The sequence below is a fragment of the Pongo pygmaeus genome, chromosome X (genome assembly GCF_028885625.2).
Source record: "Pongo pygmaeus isolate AG05252 chromosome X, NHGRI_mPonPyg2-v2.0_pri, whole genome shotgun sequence".
In the NCBI taxonomy this organism is placed as follows: domain Eukaryota; kingdom Metazoa; phylum Chordata; class Mammalia; order Primates; family Hominidae; genus Pongo; species Pongo pygmaeus.
Window position 1 is genome coordinate 56,986,344 of NC_072396.2, and position 27,296 is coordinate 57,013,639.

The 27,296-nt window shown below is 38.6% G+C and overlaps 1 protein-coding gene across 5 annotated transcripts in view; it reads left to right on the top strand.

The window, feature by feature from the left end:
* Positions 1 to 24,583, top strand: part of KLF8 (KLF transcription factor 8) — a 54,882-nt gene extending 30,299 nt beyond the window's left edge. For all 5 annotated transcript variants that reach the window (XM_054470938.1, XM_063660544.1, XM_063660545.1 and 2 more), the window contains 4 exons: positions 2,384 to 2,945; positions 6,582 to 6,693; positions 7,384 to 7,523; positions 21,597 to 24,583. In XM_054470938.1, coding sequence (XP_054326913.1) covers positions 2,384 to 2,945; positions 6,582 to 6,693; positions 7,384 to 7,523; positions 21,597 to 21,778 — 996 coding nt within the window. In that variant the 3' untranslated portion in view covers positions 21,779 to 24,583. The remainder of the gene's footprint in view (positions 1 to 2,383; positions 2,946 to 6,581; positions 6,694 to 7,383; positions 7,524 to 21,596) is intronic.
* The last annotated feature ends 2,713 nt before the right edge of the window (positions 24,584 to 27,296 follow it).

Here is a 27,296-nt window from a genome sequence, read left to right on the forward strand (position 1 = left end):
GAAAATGATACTACAGTGAATTATTATTATTATTATTATTATTATTATTATTTTGTGTGACAGAGTCTCATTCTGTTGCCCAGGCTGGAGTGCAGTGACAATTCTCCTGCCTCAGCCTCCCGAGTAACTGGGATTACAGGTGCATGCTACCACACCTGGCTAATTTTTGCATTTTTAGTAGTGATGGGGTTTTACCATGTTGGCCAGGCTGGTCTCGAACTCCTGACCTCAAGTGATCCACCTGCCTTGGCCTCCCAAAGTGCTGGGATTACAGGCATGAGCCACCACGCCCGCCCTACACTGAACCTCTTCTTATGCTTTCTATTGTAACTCTATTTCTCACTGTTATTGACAGCAATGATAGACTATGGAAAGAGATGACATTTTTTCTTTTGAAGATTCCTTGGATTCTATCTTTTTAATCTGGGATTGGAGCTACTCAAGTGAAGAGATATGTGGGAAATGTAGGAAAAATAAGAGCTTGAGTTGATTTGGGGGATTCTGAGAACAGAGGAGTTTTATGTTCAGCAGAGCCAATCTTGACAACTTCCTCTCTCTGTCAACAGGATTCTACTCCCCCCTTATCTGGATGGGTCAAATCCACCCATGAGGGATGGGTTACATTTGCAGTATGTGAAACAGTGGGACAAATCACAGAAATCATGTCCTGGAGGAGCAGATTGAAGCAATGTTTGGACCACAAACAAGGGCTGAGTTGGGATAGGGGCTTGCAAATCAAGAAACCAAGAGTGTTGTAGCATAAAAGAAGGGAAAAGAAGATGGCAGTCTGGCTAAATTCTGGAGACAAAGCACGGATGGGTTTTTGGTGCCATTACTCATTCCCAGCCTGCTCTGAGCGTTGTTGTCATGTGTTTTTGATGCAGAGTCTTGCTCTGCCACCCTGACTGGAGTGCAGTGGTGTGATTATAGCTCACGGCAGCGCTCTGAGGGCTTTTAAAATAAAGTCAGAGCAAGAAGACACTGCCTCCCCTGCCACTTATTACTCTCTGAATTCAGACCCTGATTATCTCTCACCTAAATTTTAAAAATTAATAAGCATAACATAATTATCACACCTTAAAATTAACAATAATTCATTAATATTTTCCAATATCCAGTCAATACTCAAATATTTTTACATGTCTCATCGAGATTTTTCCACTTGCTTTCTTTTGAATATCTTTGAATCGAGTTTTATTCCTCTTTCAATGTTCATTAAGAAGCTAGTTAAATCTCACAGAAATAGTTCTTCCCTTGTTACTCCTCTCTTCCAAACAATTATCTTCTATCAGCCAACCTTTCATTGAACTTTACCTTTCCTCATCTTCCAAATATACAAAACTAAAAGTGGTTATGTTTTATATAAAGGATGTATTCCTTAACATTTTTCATAATTTAAAACTCCCATAATTCAAGTATCATGCTGATAGATAATGGAGGCATGTTTGTTTACTGGCTAAAGAGGTACCACCATCTCCAAAATCATCTTCAAGATCCAGAGTGTTGCTTGGCAGTGGCATATACAGTTTGTTATATCCTTGACCTTTGAATTCATGGAATTCTTAGAAAGTTTTTAATTAGGTTGAGGCTTTATTTCATTTATTACATATAAAGTGATCATTTATTAGTTTTTTAAAAAATTTATTAGTTTTTAATTAATTTATTAGTTTAAATCATTTATGATCATTTAGATCATTTATTAGCTTTTTTTAAATCCCAGAATTAAAAAGTTACAGAGTTCAATTTTGCATATAATACAACTAACTGTATTGCAAGTTTATTTCATAGTTTAATCTATAATTATACTGTCTGTTGTTATGGCTCTATAGACAGGAATATCTTTCTTATCTCTTATCTGCCTAGAAAATTTCTATTAATTTTCTATGACTCATCTGAAATATCACCTCCTCCTTGAAGCCTTCCCTTTCTAGTCAGAATGAGTCATTCCCTTTTGTTTTTCTAAAACGCCTTGCTTGTATGCCTGTTACATTATTTATTATGGTATGATTTATAAACTATTCACATTATTCATTATATTTAGTATGTTAGTATGTACTTATTGGCTGTACTTTATTGATGTGTGCTGCCACTGAGCTTATAGTGGATGCTCAGAAAGTGTTGACTTTAAATAATTTTGCAAGATTATTGTGAAGGTTAAATGAAATAATTTTTAACAATTGCCTGATATAGTACCTGGTACTTTCAGGTACTCAGTAAAGTTTCCTGTCTTTTTTTCTCTTTAGTTTACTCCTGCCTTATTTCTCCCAGCACCATGTATTCCTTCCATGTGAAATGAATAGAGATTTCTTTTTTACATTGCTTGCATGTCTCTTCAGGGTACTGACACTGACTTATGCATCTCTCGTTTGTTTATTTATTTAAGGTCACTGCTTCTGTTCGGAACAGAGATCCCCCTGAGATAGAATACAGAAGTAATATGACTTCTCCAACACTCCTGGATGCCAACCCCATGGAGAACCCAGCACTGTTTAATGACATCAAGATTGAGCCCCCAGAAGAACTTTTGGCTAGTGATTTCAGCCTGCCCCAAGTGGAACCAGTTGACCTCTCCTTTCACAAGCCCAAGGCTCCTCTCCAGCCTGCTAGCATGCTACAAGCTCCAATACGTCCCCCCAAGCCACAGTCTTCTCCCCAGACCCTTGTGGTGTCCACGTCAACATCTGACATGAGCACTTCAGCAAACATTCCTACTGTTCTGACCCCAGGCTCTGTCCTGACCTCTCAGAGCACTGGTGGCCAGCAGATCTTACATGTCATTCACACTATCCCCTCAGTCAGTCTGCCAAATAAGATGGGTGGCCTGAAGACCATCCCAGTGGTAGTGCAGTCTCTGCCCATGGTGTATACTACTTTGCCTGCAGATGGGGGCCCTGCAGCCATTACAGTCCCACTCATTGGAGGAGATGGTAAAAATGCTGGATCAGGTAAGTAACAATATTGCCCCTTTCCTGGCCTTCCTGAATCTATTCCCTTTTTGAGTCATCCTATCTCCTGTCTCTTTTCACTTCCTCCAATTATTCTTGCACACTGCTTCAAAAGTAATCTTTCAAAAGTACTGTTTTTTATCATTTTTTTTAATGCTTAAGAATGTACAATGACTCTTGATTAGACCATGCTTCTCAAACAAGTATGCATATCTATCAGTGACATATCAAACAACTTCCTGGAACTTCCATATTATTTGATATTAAATAATTTAAGCATTTTATATTTAAAATATGATTATCTTGTATTACAAAATGCAAAATTTAAAAACCTGTTAAGATAAACCACATACTTCAAAAATAGTTGAAGCTTACTAAAGGCATCCACTCTCAGACTCTTCAGGAGAATGTGTTCATTTTATGCCATTCAGAATGCTTTGGTGGAAAAGTTGAGAACAATATTTCTATCTCAAACATACTTAGCCAGTATTAGCTCCCGCCTCTACCAATACTTTCCCTTTTCTCTTCCCTACAAAAGAAGTAATTGAAATATTGTCATCTTCCCTGTATTCTTCCTCATTTGGCATCTATCACTTTCCATTTTACTTATTTATTTGCCTGTATCACAAGTGTCTGGGCATTATTCACAACTGAATTGTAAATTCCTGAAAAATAATACTCTATCTTAATTTTTTTTATGTATGCCTCCAGAGAACTTAACACAGTGCTAGTAGTTGTCTTGCAACAGATAATTTGATGAACAAACAAACTTGAAAATTTGTCCAAGAGAGAATTCAAATGCTATAATCTTCCATTTTATTTTATTTTAAAAATAAGTTCAGAATTCAGAAAGGTATAAATTAAGTCTCTCTTCCACCACAATCCCCCAACCACTAGTTCTCCTCCCAGAGGTGTATCTGTTTTAGTTTGTAATCAGGAATGATCAAGGAAAATTATGTGGCCTCTAAAGGAGGCTGATAATGTTTTGCATAAATCGGAAAGGCCAAGGGGTGGAAATGACTAGGAAGCAGATTTCAGCTTACTATAAAAGAGTATCTACCCTTGAAATTTGATGCCCTGTACTAAATGTAGGAGGCTGAAAAACAACATACTACTAAGCATCAAGTTGCTGAGACTCTGCACTGGTCTTCTGAATACAAATATTATCATTGACTAGTGGTTAATTGTGGTAATGATAAGTGTTCATAATCTTATTTTGAGATATGATATCCATTCCATATATGAAGGGAGAGCCAAACAAACAAACCAAAAAAAGGAAACAAACAAAAAAGGAAATAAAATTCCCCATGTGAGAGTTTGCTGAGATAAAGGCAGTGGTAGCATCAAAGGATGGTTTGAAGGAGCTTTAAATATTCCCCATAATATCATCAGTCCATCAGAGCCACTCTAAATAAACAGGATAAATTTTAAATGTGCTCAGTGTGGTTCCAAGCTAAGGGCATTGGCCCAATGGTGTCTGTATTAGTTCGTTTTCATGCTGCTGATAAAGACATACTCGAGACTGGGAAGAAAAAGAGGTTTAATTGGACTTACAGTTCCACATGGCTGGGGAGGCCTCGGAATCATGGCGGGAGGCAAAAGGCACTTCTTACATGGTGGCAGCAAGAGAAAAGGAAGAAAGAATAGTGGAAACCCCTGATAAGCCCATCAGATCTCATGAGACTTATTCAGTATCATGAGAATAGCAGGGGAAAACTGGCCCCCATGATTCAATTAACTCCTCCTGGGTCCCTCCCACAACATGTGGAAATTCTGAGAGATACAATGCAAGTTGAGATTTGGGTGGGGGCACAGCCAAACCACATCAATATCCAAAATGGGGGGCTTACTAAACCTTAGGGGGCACATATAAAACAACTGGAGTGCAAGAAGAAAGTATCAAAGTTTGTATTTTCTTACCCTTAAAAATTGACAGGTAATATTGTATGTTTTTATCATCTATAGCATGATGTTTTGAAGTACATATGCATTGTGGAATGGTTAAATCTAGCTAAATAACGAATGCATTACCTTATTATCATTTTTGTGGTGAGAACGCTTAATATCCATTCTCTTTACAATTTTAATAAATAAAATGTATCATCATTAACTATACTTGCCTTGCTATACAATAGATCTCTTGAAATGGATTCCTCCTATCTAACTATAATTATGTATCCTTTGACCAACATCTCCCCATCCCCCTCCCCACTAGCCACCCCAGCCTCTGGTAACTACCATTCTACTCTACTTGCATGAGATTAACTTTTTTAGATTCCACATATGAGTGAGATCATGCACTATTTGTCCTTCTGTGCCTGGCATATTTCACTTAACATAATGTCCTCCAGGTTCATCTATGCCCTCACAAATGGCAGGATTTTATTCTTTGTTATAGCTGAATAATATTATATTGTGTATATATATGTCGCATTTCATTTATTCATTCATTTGTTGATAGATATTTTAGATTGGTTCCACATCTTGGCTATTGTGAATAATGCTGCACTAAACAGGGATGCAGATATCTTTTGGGCATGTGATTTTATTTCCTTTGGATAGATACCCAAAAGGGAGATTGCCAGATCATACGGTAGTTCTAATTTTAATTTTTTGAGGAATCTCCATACTATTTTCCATAAAGGCTATAACTAGTTTACATTCCCATCAACAGTGCGTAAGGGTTCCCTTTTCTCCACATACTCACCAGCACTTACTGTCTTTTGTCTTTTTGATAATAGTCACTCTAACTTAAGTGAGATGACGTACTACTTTTTGTTTGTTTTCTTATAATGTGTACAAAATTGTAGGATACCAATACATGTATATCACATACATGCACAAACATGCACACCTCAAGATACATGCTTAAAACTTTTTAGTGAATGATATGCAAAGTATAGAGACAACTCTTTTAACCAAATACTTGTTCCCCACCTTATCACCACCCCCAAGTTTCTTCTCTATAGAAATTTTGAAGGTTTCACTGGATCTAGGAGACTGTTGACCACCTGATTGAGTTTTGTGAGGAATTAGAAACATCAGTGGTGATAATAAGGAATATTTGACAGCTTCTCCCAACATAGGTGGAAAGGAAGGTTGTATCAAGCACCTACTAGGTGGTAGGTGTATGTTTCATCTCATTGACTCATTTCTATTTAGGAGCAGAAAGGCCAAGGTGGATGTTCTCACATCTGGACTAATCCTAGAATTTGATTTTAGGACAGCCAGGAGCTATTCAGTGAGTTCAATTCAACACACACACACACACACACACACACACACACGTTGAAACTAACTTTTCAGCAGACCCTGTCCTGGTAGCTGGAGATAGAGAGATGAATCATACCCAGCCCATATCCTAGAGACACTCTCATTTGATACCACTCAGTGGTATCAGAACTCTTCATACTGCTCTTACTTTAAAGGCCTTTCTGTTCCCTGCTATGCAAAAAAAATAAAATGTTATTCTCTTCCTTCCATGCAAATACACTTCTTTCATCTTGTTTTTTTTTTTTTTTCTTTATTTCTCTATCTTGCTGCCACTTCTTAAGGTGGGACAAATTGGGAATCCTGAAAATGATTAAAGAGGCACATACATCCTTAGCTCACACTGCTCCCTTTCTTTGCTTTTAGTGAAAGTTGACCCCACCTCCATGTCTCCACTGGAAATTCCAAGTGACAGTGAGGAGAGTACAATTGAGAGTGGATCCTCAGCCTTACAGAGTCTGCAGGGACTACAGCAAGAGTGAGTACTTTTTGTCTTCAAGTCTGTCTTTGTGTATGTGTGTGTGTGTGTGTGTGTGTACATTTGCACATATGTATAGGTGGAACTAATGATCAGACACGAGTAAGAATTTGAGGACAAGAAGTATAGGGAGACTGCCTTTCCAGTGAAAGTATATGAGTTTGTGTGCACACATGTGCATGTACGTGCATGTTATGGTAGAGCTATGTTCTAACTGTAGATCATCAATTTTTCTTTTGAAAAATCTTCAAATTTCCCATAAAGTGTAGTTATGTACTGTTTCTCTCTGTAAGTTTAAAACAGCTTTGTCTTTCAATATTGGAACTAATTGGAAGTAGTTGGCTTGTGTTTAGCAACAACTGTTGTATGAAAAACAAATTTCTTTAAGCAGGAAAATGAAACTTATTGAAGTGAAATGCTCACACTGTTTGGGAACACAACCACTGAAGGAAACACTACCACCTCCCATGCTTTCTCTGAGCACCTGCTGAGGGACCTGTACCTACTGAGCAGAATGGCCTAGTTGACAAAATTGTTTTTACTATTCCAATTATTTCTTTTTGGGGGGACCTAGCATTAAATTCGCATAAATTAAAAGCAGATATGAGGTGGCACCAATGAATGTAAATTCATTTTTTTAGCCTTCACTTTAAAGTCACTGTTTGGCTTTATCTCTGTTTCTTTGATCAGACCAGCAGCAATGGCCCAAATGCAGGGAGAAGAGTCGCTTGACTTGAAGAGAAGACGGATTCACCAATGTGACTTTGCAGGATGCAGCAAAGTGTACACCAAGAGCTCTCACCTGAAAGCTCACCGCAGAATCCATACAGGTCTGCCCACTCCCATCTCACCCCCAACACACACACACACACACACACGAGAGAGAGAGAGAGAGAGAGAGAGAATTTCTGAGAGACAGAGAATTAAGTCTTGAAACAAAGACTGATGCAGTTATACTCGTGGGCACAGGCTCCATTCATGGTTTTTATCCCTATTTCTTGTCCCTACTCTAAGGCAGATTTTATAAAACCAGCCTAGAAAAACACTAAACTAAATCTGGTGTCTTAATAGTCATCATTCCCAGTGAGCCCCGTGGGTGTTTCTAATTGCGGAGTCAACACTTAAGCAAAGATTAAGGCATTACTCCCTTCCTTACTACCAGGGTCTCACAAGTTTTACTAAGCATGGAAAAGCAAAAGAACAATTTAAACTATGTGAAATTAAAGCAGGTTTTAATCCACTAACCATTAACGTGTCTTTATTCACATTAAAAAAAAAGGTGCACATAAATAAATAAAGCAGACCTGGTAGTGATCCTGTCAAACTGGACAGCACATACCTGATCTGAAGAAGGAGAGCTGCCACTCAAATCCATGTAGTCAGCCATCAATATTCTTAGGTTCCACATCTGTGGATTCAACCAACCACAAAAGGTATACCTAATGCTAGATGACGAGTTAGTGGGTGCAGCGCACCAGCATGGCACATGTATACTTATGTAACTTACCTGCACATTGCGCACATGTACCATAAAACCTAAAGTATAATAATAATAATAATAATAAAAATTTTTTAAACAACAAAAATAACAATACAACAATAAAAAAATACAAATTTTAAAATACAGTATAACACCTACTTACATAGCATTTACATGGTATTAGGTAACATAAGTACATCTAGAGATGACTTAAAATGTAGGAGAGAATGTGCATAGATTATATGCAAATGCTATGTTATTTTATATCAGGGACTTAAGCATCCATGGATTTTGTTATCCACCTTATGGGTGGGGTTGGGAATGTAGGTGGTTCTGAAATCAATCTCCCATGGATACTGAGGGACAACTGTATTAGTAAATTTAATTGTTAAAGAAAAGCAAAAAAAAAAAATCCAGATTATTATGTGAAATGTCCTTGATTTTGAATGTTGGCATCTAGTTCAAAAATTTTTTATAACCCCAGGAATTCAAAGAAACCTGCCTAGAAGCCAGATGCAGTTTGTCATTTATCATTGTGTGCCCTTTGCCTTGGAGACTCCTTCTCCATAGTGGTCTCCAAGCTCAGAATTGGGACTTAGACACCTTGGACAAGGAGGAAGCCCTCCTTTCTTGTAAACATCTCCTATGTTACATTTGCTGTGTTAGAATTTGTGTAGAAGGACCCAGAGCCCTAGTTGTTTTGCCTAGAGGCTATGAACAGGTGAGTGATTTCCAGGCTGCATTATTCAAACATTCCCATGACACTATTATTATTTAGTGATGTATTTGTTTGCTTCTCTTCCATGGGAGATGGATGCTGACTATATATATATTCCATATATTCCAAGTCTCCAATTAAGCTGCTGTGGGATCTGATATGTCTTCCTACCTCTTTGATCTTAGGTTCCTCAACTGTAAGATGAGGGGTTTGGACTAGGTAATCCCACTTGACTATTTTAATCTGGAACTCTATGGATTGAATTTCAATGGTAACCTATGGTGTGGCTACCTTCTAGGAGGTCCCAAGTGTAGGCAGGTTGGAAATTGCTTTATAATATACTAAAAGTCTGGCTGTCTTTCCTATGTCACCTCTCGACTCTTAAACTGAGATAACAGATACAATTTGCTTTCATTTACTTTTCAGATTTCAGTACTGTTTTTCTCCCTAGTGGTGTAAGCTTCCCATATGAAGGGAAAAAATGGCCCTAAAATATCGACAATTCTTAGCTTTGAGTGTTATAGGTGAATGCCTTACCTGATAAGAGATCATGACAGCCAGATGGCTGATGAATGGATACAACTGATGTCTACATGAATCTCAGTACATTTTTTTTTTTTGAAACAGAGTTTTGCTCTGTTGCCCAGGCTGGAGTTTAGCCTGGCGTGATCTCAGATCACTGCAACCTCTGCCTCCTGGGTTTAAGCGATTCTCATGTCTCAGCCACCCGACTAGCTGGGATTACAGGCAGTGCCACCTTGCCCAGCTAATTTTTCTATTTTTAGTAGAGATGGGGTTTCACCATGTTGGCCAGGCTGGTTTCAAACTCTTGACTTCAAGTCATCTGCCTGCCTGGACCTCCCAGAGTGTTGGGATTACAGACGTGAGTCACTGCCCCCAACCTCACTTTGTCTAGATTCGGAATTGTTCTTATTCTACTCAGTTTTTAGGATTGACCCATACCTTTGCCATGGGTATGTGACCATAAGAATACTCACTTGAAGGCATTTCACAGAAACATTTAATTTGCCCCAACTGCTTGACTTACAATAGGCTTAGTTGCTTTAGGAAATAACGTGGCAATTCTGTAAGTACCCCCATCCCTGCAGTATTGTAATAGGCCTTTCCTCACTACAATTCATTCTCCACACAGTAGCCAGAGGATTTTCATCTGTTTGCTTTTGTTTTGTTTTGTTTAAATATAAATAAGATTATATAACATCTTCTACTTAAAATCTTCCAAGGATTTCCCATCACAGTGAATGAAATCCAAATATAGTATCCTAAAAGGCCCTACAGGATCTTGCCTCTTATTAATTTTATCTCATGGCATTTCTTATCCTTTTGATCTCAATTTGAATGTCTTCTGCCCAGAAAAATCTTCCCTAAACCTATCTTAAGCAGTGTCCACTCCCAAATATCTGTATAAGAAAACCCTACTTAATTTCTTGTTAGAGTTTTCTTTTCTTTCTTTTAAAATTTTTAATAATACATATTTTAACCCAATATATCACAAATAGTATCACTTTACAACCTAATCAGTACAAACAATTATTTTTATTTTATTCTCATATTTTGTGGGTACATAGTAGGTTTATATATTTATGAGTTACATGAGATATTTTGATACAGGAATGCAATGTGTAATAGTCAAATCAGAGTAAAGGGGTGTATCTGTCCCCTCAAGCATGGGGCATCCTTTGTGTTACAAACAATCTAATTATACTCTTTTAGTTATTTTAAAGTGTATAATGAAATGATTTTTTTTACTATAATGATACTGTTATGCTATCAAATGGTAGGCCTTATTCATTCTCTCTATTTTTTGTACCCATTAACCATCCCCACTGCCCCCAACCCACTGACATCCCACCATCCTTCCCTGCCTCTGGTAACCATCCTTTTACCTCTATCTACGTAAGTTCAATTATTTTAATTTTTAGCTACCACAAATAAGTGACAACATGTGAAGTTTGTCGTTTTGTGCCTGGCTTATTTCACTTAATATAATGACCTCCAGTTTTATCCATATTGTTGCAAATAATAAGATCTCATTCTCCATGTGTGCCCTTTGCTTTGGAGACTCCTTCTCCATAGTGGTCTCCAAGCTCAGAATTGGGGCTTAGACACCTTGGACAAGGAGGAAGCCCTCCTTTCTTGTAAACATCTGCTATGTTACATTTGCTGTGTTAGAATTTGTGTAGAAGGACCCAGAGCCCTAGTTGTTTTGCCCAGAGGCTATGAACAGGTGAGTGATAAATGTCTTTTTAGCTCTTTTGCCCATATGCACCACATTTTCTTCATCCATTCATCTGTTGATGGACACCAGTTACTTCCAAATTCTGGCTATTGTGAATACTGCTGCAATAAACATGACAGTGCAGATATCTCATTGATATACTGATTTCCTTTCTTTTAGATATATAACCAGCAGTGGGATTACTGGATCTTATGATAGCTCTACTTTGTTTTCTGAGAAACCTCCGAATTGTTCTCTATAGTGATTATACTAATTTACATTCCCACCAACAGTATATGAGGGTTCCCTTTTTTTCACATTCTCATCAGCATTTGTTATTACCTGTATTTTGAATAAAAGCCATTTTAACTGAGGTGAGATGTTATCTCATTGTAGTTTTGATTTACATTTCTCCGATTATCAGTGATATTGAGCACCTTTTCATATGCCTGTTTATCTTCTTTTGATAAATGTCTTTTCAGCTCTTTTGCCCATTTTTAAATTGGATTATTAGATTTTTCTCCTATAGAGTTTTTTGAACTCTTTGTATGTTCTGGTTATGAATCCCTTGTCGATGGGTAGTTTGAAGATATTTTCTCCCCTTCTGTGAGTTGTCTCTTCACTTTGTTGATTGTTTCCTTTACTGTGCAGAAGATTTTTTTAACTTTATGGCACCCCATTTGTCCATTTTTGCTTTGATTGCCTATGCTTGTGGGATATTGCTCAACAAATCTTTGCCCAGTCCAGTGTCCTGGAGAGTTTCCCCAATATTTTCTTGTAATAGTTTCAGATCTTAGACATAAGCCTTTAATCCATTTTGATTTGATGTTTGTATATGGTGAGATATAGGGCTCTAGTTTATTCTTTTACCTGTAATTTCCAGTTTTCCCTGCACCCTTTATTGAAGAGACAGTCCATTCCCCAATGTATGATCTCAGCACCTGTGTCTAAAATGAGTTCACTATAAATGCATAGATTTATCTCTGGGTTCTCTATTCTGTTCCACTGATCTGTGTGTCTGTTATATGCCAGCACCACACTATTTTGATTACTATACCTCTGTAGTATAATGTAAAGTCACATAATGTGATTCCTTCAGTTTTATTATTTTTGCTTAAGATAGCTTTGGTTATTCTGGGTTTTTGTGGTTCCACGTAAATTTTGGGGTTTTTTTTTCTATTTATGCAGAGGAATGTCATTAATATTTTGATAGAGATTACATTAAAATTGTAGATTGCTTTGAGTAGTACAAACATTTTAACAAAATGTATTCTTCCAATCCATGAACATGGAATATCTTTCCTTTTGTTTCTGTCTTCAGTTTCTATCATCAATGTTTTATAGTATATATTGTAGAGATCATTTATTTTCATGTTTATGTTAATTCCTAGGTATTTCATTTTATTTGGAGCCATTGTAAATGAGATTATTTCTTGATTTCTTTTTCAGAATGTTCATGTGTTGGCATGTAGAAATGTTTTGGATTTTGTCTGTCAGTTTTTTATCCTATAACTTTACTAATTTTTTTTAAATCAATTCTAATAGCTCTTTTTCTGGAGGCTTTAGGTTTTTCCAAATATAAGATTATATCTTCTACAAACAAGGATAATTTGTCTTTTTCCTTTCCAATTTGGATGCCTTTTAATTCTTTTCTCATCTGACTCCTCTAGGTAGGACTTCCTGTACTATGTTGAATAAAGGTGAAATTGGGTATCCTTGTCATGTTCCCAATCTTAGAGGAAAGTATTTCAGTTTTTCCCCATTTAGTATGATACTTATGGGTCAGTAATTAATGACTTTTATTATGTTGAAGTATGTTTCTCCTATACCCAGTCTTCTGAGGATTTTTATTATGAAAAGATGTTGAATTTTATCAAATACTTTTTCAGCATCAATTGAAATGACCAAATGGTTTTTATCTTTCATTCTGTTGATATGATGTATCACATTAATTGATTTGCATATGCTGAATCATCCCCACATCTGTGGGATAAATCCCATTTGGACATGATGAATTATCTTTTCAATGTGTTGCTAGTATTTTGTTGAGGATTTTTGCATCAATATTCATCAGTGATATTGGCCTATGGTTTTCATTTTTTGATGTGTCTTTGTCTGGTTTTGGTATCGGGTAATACTGGCCTCATAGAATGAGTTTGGAGTATTTCTTCCTATTCTATTTTTCAAAATAGTTTCAGTAGAATTGATATGAGCTAATCTTTAAATATTTGTTAGAATTCGACAGTGAAGCCATCAGGTCCTGGGCTTTCCTTCCTGGGAGACCTCCCCCCAACCCCCACACCTCGCCCCCGAAACCAAGTCTCACTCTGTTGCCCAGGCTGGAGTGCAGTGGCATGATCTCAGCTCACTGCAACCTCCACCTTCTGGAAGAGTTTTAATTAGGGCTTTTGTCTCATTACTTGTTGGTTAGTCTGTTCAGGTTTTGGATTTCTTCCTGATTCTGTGTTTTTCCTTTTCCTTAATATTACCAGTGAGTTGTGTACCTTCAGATGATTTCTTATTGCTCATTAATGTCCTTTTCTTTCTGATTGAAGTACTCCCTTTAGCATTTCTTGTAGGATGAGCATGGTATTGATGAAATCCCTCAGCTTTTGTTCATCTGGGAAAGTCTTTGTTTCTCCTTCATGTTTGAAGGATATTTTCACCAGATATACTATTCTAGGGCAAAAGTTTTTTTTTCCTTCAGCATCTTAAATATGTCATGCCACTCTCTACTGAGCTTTAAGGTTTCTACTAAAAAGTCTCATCAAAGGTATTGGAACTCCAGTGTATGTTATTTCTTTCTTTTCTCTTGCTTCTTTTAGGATCCTTTCTTTATCCTTGACCTTCGGGAGTTTAATTATTAAATGCTCTGAGGTGGTCTTCTTTGGGTTAAATTTGCTTGGTGTTCTATAACCTTCTTGTACTTGGATATTGATATCTTTCCCTAGGTTGGGAAGTTCTGTGTTATTATCCCTTTGAATATTTCTACCCCTATCTCTTTATCTACTTGCTCTTTAAGGCCGATAACTCTTAGATTTGCCTTTTTGAGGCTATTTTCTAGATCCTATAGTTGTTGCTTCATTGTTTTTTATTCTTTTGTCTCCTCTCTATGCATTTTCAAATAGGCTGTCTTCAAGCTCACTAATTTTTTATTCTGCTTTATTCTATTTAATTGTTTCAATCTCTTTGTTAACTTATGGGATTCTGAATTCCTCCTCTGTATTATCTTGAATTTCTTTGAGTTTCCTCAAAACATATTTTGAATTCTCTTTCTGAATGGTCACATATCTCTCCAGGATTGGTCCCTGGTGCCTTATGTGGTTCATTTTGTTTGGTCATGTTTTCCTGGATCGTCTTGATGCTTGTAGATGTTCATTAGTGTCTGGGCATTGAAGAGTTAGGTATTTATTGTAGTCTTCACAGTCTGGGTTGGTTTGTATCCATCCTTCTCAGGAAGTCTTTCCACATATTCAAAGGGATTGGGTGTTGTGATCTAAGCCATCTCTGCATTAGGGGGCACCCCAAGCCCAGAAGCTCTATGGTTCTTGCAGACTTGTAGAGGTTCCACTTTGATGTTCTTGAATAAGATCCAGAAGAATTTTCTGGGTTACCAAGCAGAGACTCTTGTTCTTTTCTTTTACTTTATCCCAGACAAACAGTCTCTCTCTCTCTGTTCTGAGCCACCTAGACCTGAGAGTGGGTTGACACAAGCATCCCTGTGGCCACCACCACTGGGACTCTGCTGGGTCAGGCCTTAAACTAATACAGCACTGGATTTCAGCCAAGACCCGCTGTAACCACTACCTGGCTATTGCCAATGTTCACTCAAGGCCCTGGGTCTCTACAGTCACCCGTTGGTGAAGCCAGCCATACTTATGTCTTTTCCTTCAGGGCAGTGAGTTCCCCTAGGCCCTTGGTAGGTCCAGAGATGCCATCTGGAAGCCAGGAACTCGAGTCAAAAACCTTAGAAGTCCACCTGGTGTTCTATTGTACTGTGGCTGAACTGGCACTCAAACCATGAGACACAGTTCTTCACAGTCTTCCCTTCACTTTCCACCGCCAGAGGAGCCTCACCCCTTGGCTACCACTACCATAGGCTTACAGGGAGTACTGCCAGGCTATTGCTGATGTTCCCATAAGGCCCAAGGCCTCTTTATTCAGCTTATTGTGAATGCTGCTTGGCCTGGGACTCACGCTTGAGGGCAGTGGGCTCCCCTCTGGCCCTGGGCAGACCCAGAAGTGCCATGCAAGAGCATAATCCTGGAACTGGAGACCCCAATATCCTGCTTGTGCTCTATCCCTCTGTGGCCAATTGGTATCTAAGGCGCAAGACAAAGTCCCCTTTACTTTTCTTTCCACCTTTCCTAAGCTGGAGTGTCTCCCCATAGCCATCACAGCTTGGGAATGTGCTGAGTCTCATCTGAAGCCAGCAAGTCTCAGAGTCTCATCCTAGGCCCATGGTGTACTACCTGAGTTTTGCTACTGGTTATTCAGGGACCAAGGGCTCTTTAGTCAGTAGGTGATGCGTCCTGCCAGAACTTGGTTCTTCCCTTCAAGGCAACAGCTTCCCTTGTGGCCCAGGGTGTGTCTAGAAATGTCATCCATGAGCTAGGTCCTGGAAAAGAAGCCTCATGACTCTGAATGATGCCCTATCCTACTGTGGCCAAGCTTGTATCCAAGATGCAAGACAAAGTCCTTTTTACTCTGCCCTCACCTCTCTTCAAGTGGAAGGAAGGGGTCTCTTTTGAAGCTGTGAGCTGTGCATCCTAGGGTTGGGGAAGGGGTGGTGCAACCACTGTCTTATCTGATCCAGCTGATATCTTAATATGTCATATGCTCCCTGCAAGTCCACTGGCTCTGAGCCCAGTTCATCACTAAGACTCACCTAAGACTTGAAGTCCTTGTGGCCTATACTGCCTTTCAAGTTAATTCAAGGCCGCAGAGCACTTTATCTCATAGTGGTGAGTCTTCCCAGAATTCAAGTTCTGACTTCTGGGATGGGTGATTCCCCTCTGGCTCTGACTGGTTTAAATATTCCCTCCATGGGTGGGAGTCAGCAGAGTTCAGCCTAGTTTTGCTTTCTGCTGTGACAAGGCAGCACTGAATTTAATGCAGTGTCTCACAAGTGCTGTACTATCCCTGTCTGAAGCACACAGATTCTCTCTCCCCACCATGTAGGCACTGCAGAGGGATAGGTGAGGGGTGGTGTTGGTGATTCAAGACTCTTTCCTACCCTCTTTCAGTGCTTCTTTTAACAATATGAAGTTAAAACCAAGTACTGTGAGTGGTCATCTGATTTTTCGTTCTTCTTTTTTTATTATTATACTTTAAGTTTTAGGGTACATGTTTACAACTTTCATTCTTATGAAGGTCCTTTTTTGTGTAGATAGTTGTGAAATTGGTGTTCTTGTTGGGGCATGATTGGTAGAACATTCTATTTGGCCCCCTTGCTCTGCCCCCTTCATTTATTTTTCAGTTGTGTAAGTTTAAAGGGTACAAGTGCAGTTTTGTTACATGGGTATGATACGTAGTGATGAAGTCTGAATTTTTAGTGTAACTAAGGAAGTTTTTTAAAGTAGGGAGAATAACGATCATATGAGAAGGAGCAAGCTATGTAAAAAGCGTGGCAAAAGACTATTCTTGGCTAGGCAGAGTACAAAACTAGTGAGATGGGAATAAGCTTGCCTTGTTCTAATAACTGATACTAGTTCAGCTTAGCTAGGACATATTGAGTGCAGCAGTGGGTGGAGAAAGTATTGAGGTGCAAGAGTGGAAGGGGGAAGATCAGTTAAGAGGCTAATGAAGCAATCCAGGCAAAAAATGATGATAGCCCAACTAGTATGTTGCCAGTGGAGATGGAGAGAAGGAGATACATTGATGATTGAGGGGATGTTGGTGACTCTGAGGTTTCTGTTTTGGGTGACTGGGTGAATGGAGGTGCCATTTATAGAGCTAGAGAATTTGCCAATAGTTACACAGGTAGTAAATGGGTAAAGCCCCATAGGATTAGACCTTTGTACCTAACCTAGGTATACTTTTCTCTATTGCTAGTATTCCACAGGTTCCCTGGGACTGAGGCAGCTACAGAAATGCCTGATTCATTGCCCTCCAAAGATTGTGATTCATTGTTAAGGGTCCTAGAGAGTGCTGTCTCTGTCTTTGGCAGATATTCTTCCAGCAGAGAGCCATGAGACTCTTGCTTATCTGCAAACAGCAGGCATGCAGTGCAGCACTTCATCTATCCTGAGTTTGCAATCATACAAACAGGAAACACAGATATAACAATTCTTGTTAAACATACTGTGTTCATACTGTCAAGTCCCAGTATATTTATAATGGCATCACCCATTTTCCCAGGCTCCAAACGTATCATTGATTCTTACCATTATCTTTTTTTTTTTTCCCCAAGTCAGAGTCTCACTCTGTTTCCAATGCTGGAGTGCAGTAGCACAATCTTGACTCACTGCAGCCTTGCTCTCCCAGGCTCAAGCAATTCTCCCACCTCAACCTCTGGAGTAGCTGGGACTACAGGCACATGCCACCACACCTGGCTAATTTTGTTTATTTTTTTGTAGAAACGAGGTCTCACTATGTTGCCCAGGTTGGTCTCGAACTTCTGGACTCAAGTGATCCTCCCGCCTCAGCTTCCCAAAGTGGATGGGATTATAGGCATGAGCCATTAATATTCTCTTATGTCTTGAGTTATTTGTTTCTAAAGTTCCATTATTTCTTTCTAATTTTGAATAGCCTTTTTATTCATAATGGCTAAGGCTATGTATTGTGAAACTAGTGTCTTGATTTGACATCTCAGTCTGCTACTCACTGCTGAAAGTTGCTTCACCCCTCTTTACCTCAATTTCCCAATCTTGGAATATTGATAGTGTAAAATACTTAAAATAGTATCCAGCATATAGTGAATACTCAACAAATGCTAGGTTTTATTAATGTTTTTCTTTCAATTCCAATCTCGCTGTCACCTCCTTAAGTTTTATTCTTGTATTTATTATTGATTCCTTCATCAATTCAATGAAAAATTAATTTGAGCTTTATATGCCAGACAAATAGATTACCCCAGTAGGCTCCTAGTCATTGTAGTCCACCTTATACAGCATGGATAAATAATTTTAATGTACAACTTTGACCAAGTCATTCTTGAGTTAAACAGACTAACTTTTAGACTAACTTTTAGTCTGTTTTATTATTGTTTTAAAGTTCTCCATTGTCAATGCATCCCCATTATTGCTCACACCTAGGACAGACTGCTCTCACACATACCCCCTTGGGTATATCATTGCCTTTTATGCTTAAGTCCAAATTTTCTTTTTAAAAATAATCCCAAGTTTTTCATCTGTCTTTTATAATAAGGATCATCTCATAATACTCTTGTAAGGATGTTCCATGCTCCAAGACAGCTGACCCTATATGTACCATTCACTGCACTGCCTTGCCAAGACCTTGCCACCAGCTGCCTGGGTTGCTTTCTTCATCTAAAACCTACCCATACCTCCATATTTGTGCCTTCACAGTAACCCAGAGGTTATTAACTAGCCTTGGAACTTATATCACACTTATTTATTTTTTTGAAACAGTCTTGCTCTGTCACCCAGGCTGGAGTGCAGTGGTGCGATCTCAGCTCACTGCAACCTCTGCCTCCCGGGTTTCAAGCAATTCTCATGCCTCAGCCTCCCAAGTAGTGGGACTACAGGTGCACACCACCACACCTGGCTAATTTTTGTGTTTTTAGTAGAGACGGGGTTTCACTATGTTGGCCAGGCTGGTCTCGAACTCCTGACCTCAGATGATCCCTGTGCCTCAGCCTCCCAAAGTGCTGGGATTACAGGCGTGAGCCACCGCACCTGCCATGTCACACTTACTATCTTTGTCACATAGTTAATATATATGCTTTATATTATGAATTCTTTCTCTGCATATATACTTTGTTCTTTAATTCAAATGATAAGTTGATGGAGATTACAAGTTGTGTTGTATGATGTTCATTGGCACAAACAGGAGCTTGTTCAATGATAATACAAGGGTAAATGCTTTTGAAATAGGAAAATGGGCCTCACTGCTGAATTCCTTTACAATAATTTGTGTGTTCTAGAAATGAGCTCCGATCACCACAGGGTGTCACTGCTTTACAAGTCAAATTTTCCTCAATTGGTTGAGGTGTATATAGGAATTCTCAGAAGACATTCTTGAGAGATCACAACAAAATGTATAGATAGCAATGCAGCCATTGGGAGATGTGGAGATGCTACAAAATCACATAGAACAAAAAGTGAAAATTTCATTTACACCCTCTAAAAATCCCCTGAAATCCTATTATTCTGCCCTCTGTTAACAATTTGTTGTATAGCCTTCCAGATCTTTCCTCCTTGGAGAGAGAGAGACAGAGAAGGACAGGCACAAGATTTAGAAAATGTAAATGAGATCCTACTCTCCGTGAGCATGTGTGTGTGTGGTTGTTCAGTATCTGTTTTGCTTTGATAACATTTCATTGGCCATCTTTTTGTCTCATTACATCCAGCTTTATCACATTCTTCTTAGCAGCTAATGCAGCTATTTCTGAATATTGAAATGATCAGTAATTGATGTCTTTAATCTTCGAAATGTTTGCCTGGGTATAGTCCAAAGCTGTGATTCAGACTGGATTTCATTCTGTTGCTCATTATGTGAACACTATATAGTTAATTAGCAAACACTTGGGAGGGTTGGTAGGTGGTGTGTAGTAAGTTGGAAAACAGTTTATGCAAGCCAGATTGCCACCAGAATTTAGAACAGCATAAAATTAAATGCCCTAGGTAATTTACAGGGAGTAAAGGGGAAAAGACCGAGAGAAAGAGACTGTTAGAATACCAATGCATTTTTGTGTCTGCATTATTGTTTGTTTCTGATTATAAAATAATAATGCTCATTGTAGAAGATGGGAAACAGAAAAATGTATTAAGAAGAAAGCAAACATTACCCTAATCCTACAACGCAGACTTATCCACAGTTAATATTTATTGCTGCTCATATAGCTTATTTCCTTTTTTAAAATTTTTATTATACGATACAACATTATGATTTTAAAGCATTTAAAACAGTACAAAAGGGTATAAAGTAAAAATGAAAAGTTCTCTTCCCACCATCCCTGGTCCTCACTTTCCACAAAGTCATTCACTGTTAACAGTTTCTCTCATAATGTACATTTAAGTGTATTGATATTGGCTTTATTATGAGTATACAAATGTATGGTGTGTGATCTATGTACCATAATGGGGTCATACTGCGTTAATTTTTTTATACTACTGTTTTTTTCCATTTAGCTTTCTATCTTGAGCATACATATCCTATATATAATTCAAATACAACCCAAAGATTCTGGGCATGGAGCTATTTCAAAAAGTTTGGCCTGACACTGCCCCCCATGCCATTACATGCCCTTGAGTTTCTAACCTTACACAAAAGACCTGTAGCCTTAGCTGAGGGCCCTTTCCAGTGAATCACACATTCATCCTGTGTATATATGGCTCTATTTTATTTATTGTTTTGAGACGGAGTCTCGCTCTCTCCCAGGCTGGAGTGCAGTGGCGCAATCTCGGCTCACTGCAAGCTCCGCCTCCCGGGTTCACGCCATTCTCCTGCCTCAGCCTTCTGGGTAGCTGGAACTACAGGCACCCTCCACCACGCGCAGCTTAATTTGTGCATTTTTAGTAGAGACGGGGTTTCGCCGTGTTAGCCAGCATGGTCTCAATATCCTGACCTCATGATCCGTCCTTCTCGGCCTCTCAAAGTGCGGGGATTACAGGCGTGAGCCACCGCACCGGGCCATATGGCTCTGTTTTAGACTGTTTGGTAGGAGATATTAGAGGAACGGATATTATAAAGTGCCAAAGACCTGAGTTTAGATCCCAGTTGTGTTGGTTGCTAGCTATTTTTAAAAAAGAAAATGTTTTGAACAACTTTGTGATATATTTTTGTCCTTTAGAGATGAGAAAACAGAGACCAAGCCAGGGAGAAGTGATTATGTAAGATCACACAGCTAGTTTGTAGTGGAGCCGGATCACACAAAGGCCTATTTGAACAAGAGGTTATGTGCTTCCCACTCTAACATCTTGGCCTTTCTTTAGAACTCCTGTAGGTAACAATGTATTGTATTATTGAAAATCAATGAGAGAGTAGATTTCAAGTGTTCTTACCACAAAAAAAGATAAGTATATAGGTAATATGTATGTTAATTAACTCGACTTAGCCATTCCACAATGTATATACATCTCAAAACATCATGTTGTACATTTATACAGTGCTTCTCAATCAATTAATTAATTAACTTAAAAGATTTACAGGCATATGCCTTCAAGGTTATTGCCTAACCTTTTCACTAAAGCCTTGATACGAGTTATGTATTCTATTATCTTTCTAGTATGCAATCATCCTCTCTCTGATTCTCTTTTTTTTTTGTCACATTCCCTTTTTAGGAGAGAAGCCTTATAAATGCACCTGGGATGGCTGCTCCTGGAAATTTGCTCGCTCAGATGAGCTCACTCGCCATTTCCGCAAGCACACAGGCATCAAGCCTTTTCGGTGCACAGACTGCAACCGCAGCTTTTCTCGTTCTGACCACCTGTCCCTGCATCGCCGTCGCCATGACACCATGTGAGCTGCACAGGTCACACTAGAGAAGCTGCGCTGGTATCTTTCCTGTGCGTGTGCTGAGGTCGGGACAATTTTTTCCTCTTTGACTTCAGCTTGCATATGGGGTTGAAGCAGCCCACTGAGCCAAGTTGAGGAGACTGGAGGAAAAGAGAGCTGGTCTCCCGTGGGGCCCTTCATATTCTACCTTCACTTCTCCACTGTCCAGATCCGTTTTTTTCAACCTCCACATGGGTTGAATTCCAGTGTGGCACCCATGGCTGCCTTCCCATCCCCCCTGCTCTGAAATAGGACATTTTTCCTACAGTAACAAAACAGGAATCAAACTCAAGGCTGTGAACAAACATACGCTGCTTTATTCTTTCCAGTTTTTCTCTTGTTTTCTAGAACTCTTATCCATATGTTTTTTAAATAAGTACCTAAAAGTGGTTTGATAGTGTCCTAAATGACTTTTTTAACTTCCTAAATGGAAAGAGCATAACAGTGTAGTTGATTGGTAAGATTTACAGGGATTTGGTTTCTGAGTTTGAGGCACATCCCCAGTGAATAAGCTGAGTCCCATACCACACTCAAAAGGTTTTAATAAATCTAATCCTATTTCTTCTTAAAGTTTGGTTTTCAGACAGTGCTGGTACTTCTGCTTCTTAAGTTCATCAAGGGAATGAGGAGTTCTTGTCCTTCTCCTCCTCTTTTTCTTCTTTTCCACTTTCTCCTTCGGGATTAAAGATTTTGCTGCACAATTATTATTTGTTAGGTTAAATTTGGACAAATATTCAAAGCACACATAGACATATCAGTAAGGAGAAAAATGTTCCAGGAGAGTAGGTTGGGCAGTGACAGGAACAAACAGACCTAGGATGATCCTGAGAACAAATAGAGGGATTCATTTACTTGGATAGGATATCAAAAGTGCTGTTAATCACAAACCTCATTCAAATGGCAGGCTGTCGAGACAGTGTCTTGAGGGGCTGGCTGTACTGTTTATTTTTTCGTTTACACAAAGAAGCAATTGAGTATATTGCATGATGAGAAATCACACACTAGGGGCATGTTATACAGAAGTAAGGGGTTGGAAAAACGGAATGTTGTTCACTCCATGGAATTATTGGCATTCATTCCTGTGTTTCAAATGAAACATAAGATGCTTTTCATGAAAACTGACATACAAAAAGCAATTTGATGTTCTGCAACTGCTATGAAAACCTAAGCCATTTATTTTAGCTATGATAGCAGATTGCATAATATACTCATTTAGCTGCCCAATCAGATTGTTTTATAATATTACCTGGGGTACAAAATCCTCTGTTCCTGGCCCTGGACCACAGATCTACCTCCACATGGCATATTTCCTTTCCTGGGGTCAGGGGTGGGGGAGGGGGCTTTGCATCACTTGAATTTGGACTCAGCCTCTCTTTTAAAGATTGTCTTTATATTGAACACCTTTTTCTTTTCAACCCTGCTTGAATACTTTAGGTTACTATTTCCTGAGGCTGTCCATTCTTACTAAATTGTAGAATTCTAGGCACCAAGAAGGGATCCCATTAACCATCTAGTCCTACCCATCTCTCATATTTTACAGATGAGGCAAATACGGGTCACATTTTTTTCTCCAGATGTTTCTTTGAGCCCTTATACACCTGCACGCTTATTCTCCTAGGGATCACATAATTTTATTTATTTATTTTTTGAGAGACGGTTTTACTCCGTCACCCAGGCTGGAGTGCAGTGGCGTAATCTCAGCTCACTGCAACCTCCGCCTCCTGGATTCAAGTGATTCTCCTGCCTCAGCCTCCCAAATAGCTTGGATTACAGGTGCGTGCCACCACACCTGGCTAAGCTTTGTATTATTAGTAGAGATGGGGTTTCGCCATGTTGGCCAGGCTGGTCTCAAACTCCTGACCTCAAGTGATCCCCCCACCTCCGCCTCCCAAAGTGCTGGGATTACAGGCGTGAGCCACCACGCCTGGCCAGGATCACATTATTAAACCAAATTAAAGTTTATGTGATTGGTTGCAATATTTGTCTAATTTTATATGTTATTCTTCAGAAAAACTTTAGAACTCAAAAATCATTTACAGCTGATTAAATAGCAAGTAAAATGTACTTGTGGTCATTGCCGTATAACATTAGGCACACGCTTCTAACACTTCTATAATATCTAGATTTTATTTACCTCATTTTAACTTGCAATGTCTGTCTAGCTCATGAACTCTCCATAAATCCAAGAACTGCCTGTAGTTTTCAAAATGACACATGGGTTTTTACGGTTATCATTGTTATTTCGATAGGGCTTTTTCCTGATTTTGGGTATACAAGTTCCAAACTTGCATAATAATTGCCAACGCACTAGGTGATATCTAGGGCCAGTCTGTTAAAGCGGACCTCTAATGCAGCTGTAAGACAGATTGGTAAAGATGAACTAACATAAGTTTAAGCTAATAATTCAGTAGTTGATGCAGTATTTCACAGTAGAGCCCGAGCTTACTCATTTTCTTCAAAATTTGGATCCTGATACTCCTTTTTCAGAGTTCAGAACTGAACTGCTCCCCTAAGATCTCAGAATCTTTTGCATTGAGACATATGATCTATTTATAAATAAAGGTTATCAAATATCTTGTTGAACTAATTAGGTTGATCAAATTAGGATCCCAAATATTGGGGTCCCTGACATCTGAGCCTTTATCTAAAAATGTTTCTGTAACATAATGACAGCCTTTATGTTTGTTAATTGCCTATAGTAAAGAAGCAATTTTAAGCCTATTCTCATTTCCCTCTCCCCTCCAAAAAATGATAAAAGCTTTCTAATTACTTACATATGCTCTAAGAAGTGTCTCAGGATTCATTAACAGAATTTTATAGAGTACAGGAATTCAAATATAGGACAGTACAGAGTTTACCAAAAACACATAAAACTTTGCTAGATAGACAGTGAGGTGGAAAGGAACTAAAATGTATCTCTCTTGAATAGCATTTGGGGTTCTATTGAATTTGTTGTGTTTACAACAGCAAAGCACCTTTAGCCTGGACAGTTGCTTAGGGCATCGATAGGACTGGATAATATTCTGGGATTTGTTGCAGCAGAATTCCTCTATCTGATGATCAGCAGTTAAACATAAACTTCATAATTATAGTAAAATTTAGGAAAAACTATGAGTGTGAAGAGTATGAACTGATTGGGTAGATTAGGAAGAGTGCATTATGGGCAAGACAAAGGTTTTCGATATTAACTTCTTTTAAAATAAACTTTTTATTTTCAAACAGTTTCAGATTTACAGAAAAAATGTGAAGCTATTACAGAGAGGTCTCATTTACCCCACACCCAGTTTCTCCTATTATTAACATCTCACATTAGTATGTGGTATATTTGTTACAATTAATGAAACACATTGATATGTTAATATTATTAACTGAAGTCCATACTTTATTCAGGTTTCTTTAGTTTTTACCTAAGATCCTTTTTAAAGAATTGTTTCGGCCAGGCACTGTGGCTCACACCTGTAATCCCAGCACTTTGGGAGGCCGAGACCGGCAGATCACGAAGTCAGGAGTTCGAGACCAGCTTGGACAACACGGTGAAACCCCATCTCTATTAAAAATACAAAAAATTAGCCAGGCATAGTGGTGGGTGCCTGTAATACCAGCTACTTGAGAGGCTGAAGCAGGAGAATTGCTTGAACCTGGGAGGCGGAGGTTGCAGTGAGCTGAGATCATGCCACTTCACTCCAGCCCGGGTGACAGAGCGACACTCCATCTCAAAAAAAAAAAAATTGTTTCAGCATCTTGTTCAGGATTCCACATTACATCTAGTAGTCATATCTCCTTAGGATCCTTTTGATTGTGACAGTTTCTCAGACTTTGCTTGTTTTCAGTGACCTTGACAGTTTTGAGAGAGATTTTTCTCCAACTGGGATTTGTCAGTTGTCTTTCTCATGATTAGACTGAGGTTATGAGTTTTTGAGAGTAGGACCACGGAGAAGAAGTGCCATTTTCATCACATCATACAGGCATACTTTGGAGACAATGCAGATTTGGTTCCAGATCACTGCAATGAAGCAAATATTACAATAAAGCAAGTCACACAAATTTTTTGGTTTCCCAGTGCATATAAAATTTTATGTTTACACTATCCTGTAGTCTGGTAAATGTGCAATAGCATTATGTCTAAAAAACAATGTACATACCTTATTTTAAAATACTTTATTGCTAAAATGTTACTGGCACAAACACGAAGTGAGCACATGCTGTTGGAAAAATGGTGCCAATAGACTTGTTGGTCACAGGGTTGCCACAAACTTTTAATTTGTAAAAAATGCAATATCAGCAAAGTGCAATAAAGTGAAGCACAAATAAAACGAGGTATGCCTGTATTTACATGACTCATCACTGTTGTTTAACCTTGATCACCTGGCTGAAATAGTCGTTGTCAGGATTCTCCCCTGTACTCTTTTTTCCTCCCCTCCATACTGTACTCTCTGAAAGGAAATCACTATGTGCAGCCCATGCTTCTGGAACGGTAAGTTATATGCCACACCCTTCAGAGCACGTATCTTACATGAATTATTTGGAATTATTCTCTAAGGGAGATTGTCTCTTCTCCCCCATTTATCTATTTATACAATACTTTATTTATATCAGCATGGACTCATGGGTATTTATTTTATACTTCGAGTTATAATCTAATACTACTACTTTATTTTATTGCTCGAATTGTTCCAGCTTTGGCCATTGGGAGCTCTTTTGGGTGATTCTCAAGTCCTTTTGACACACCCCCATCATTTTTTTTTTAGCACATCCTTACTTTCTACCACTGCAAGATGTTCCAGGCTCATCTTGTATATTTTGTGGCCTACTCCTATAATTAGCCATTTCTTCAAGAAGTCCTGGTTTCTTTTACTGGAAACCAATATTAGAAACCAATATCTGGGCATTAGGTATGCTCGTTGTTACTGGGCTATTGTTGCTTCTAGGGTGTCTCAGCTAACAGAGCAAGGAAACATATGTGTGTATACTATCCTATGTATATGCACATTCTATAAATATTTCTATATGTAATCACCCAGAATTTTATTTAGCTAAACATGAGTTCATATTGATGTTTTCAACTCTAACCTGTTACCATGTGAATCATTCTGACTTCTTTCTGTTAGTTACATGAAGCCTACCACACTGATACTGAGAAACCTGGCTCTCAACCTCTGTCATCTATTTACTTAATTTTTCAAATTCAGTGTGCACATATAGCAGTATCTGAATTGTTAACCTGTATACCCATGGGAAACAACTTTATCAACTACAGCACAGTGTGTATGTACATAAAAATAGTAATATTTTTAGAACTCCAACAGCTCTTTGAAACAAAGTGGTCTGCAAAATTCTGGAATTAGGGATTTCTGTGATCTGAGTTCCAAGATTCTGGGGTCTATCCTGCCCCCAAAAAGTTTTCTCATGAACCAAACCATCAAGAATGTACCTAACCTTAAATAAGCCAAGGGAACTTACTGATGCTCCACAGTTTGCTAATTCTT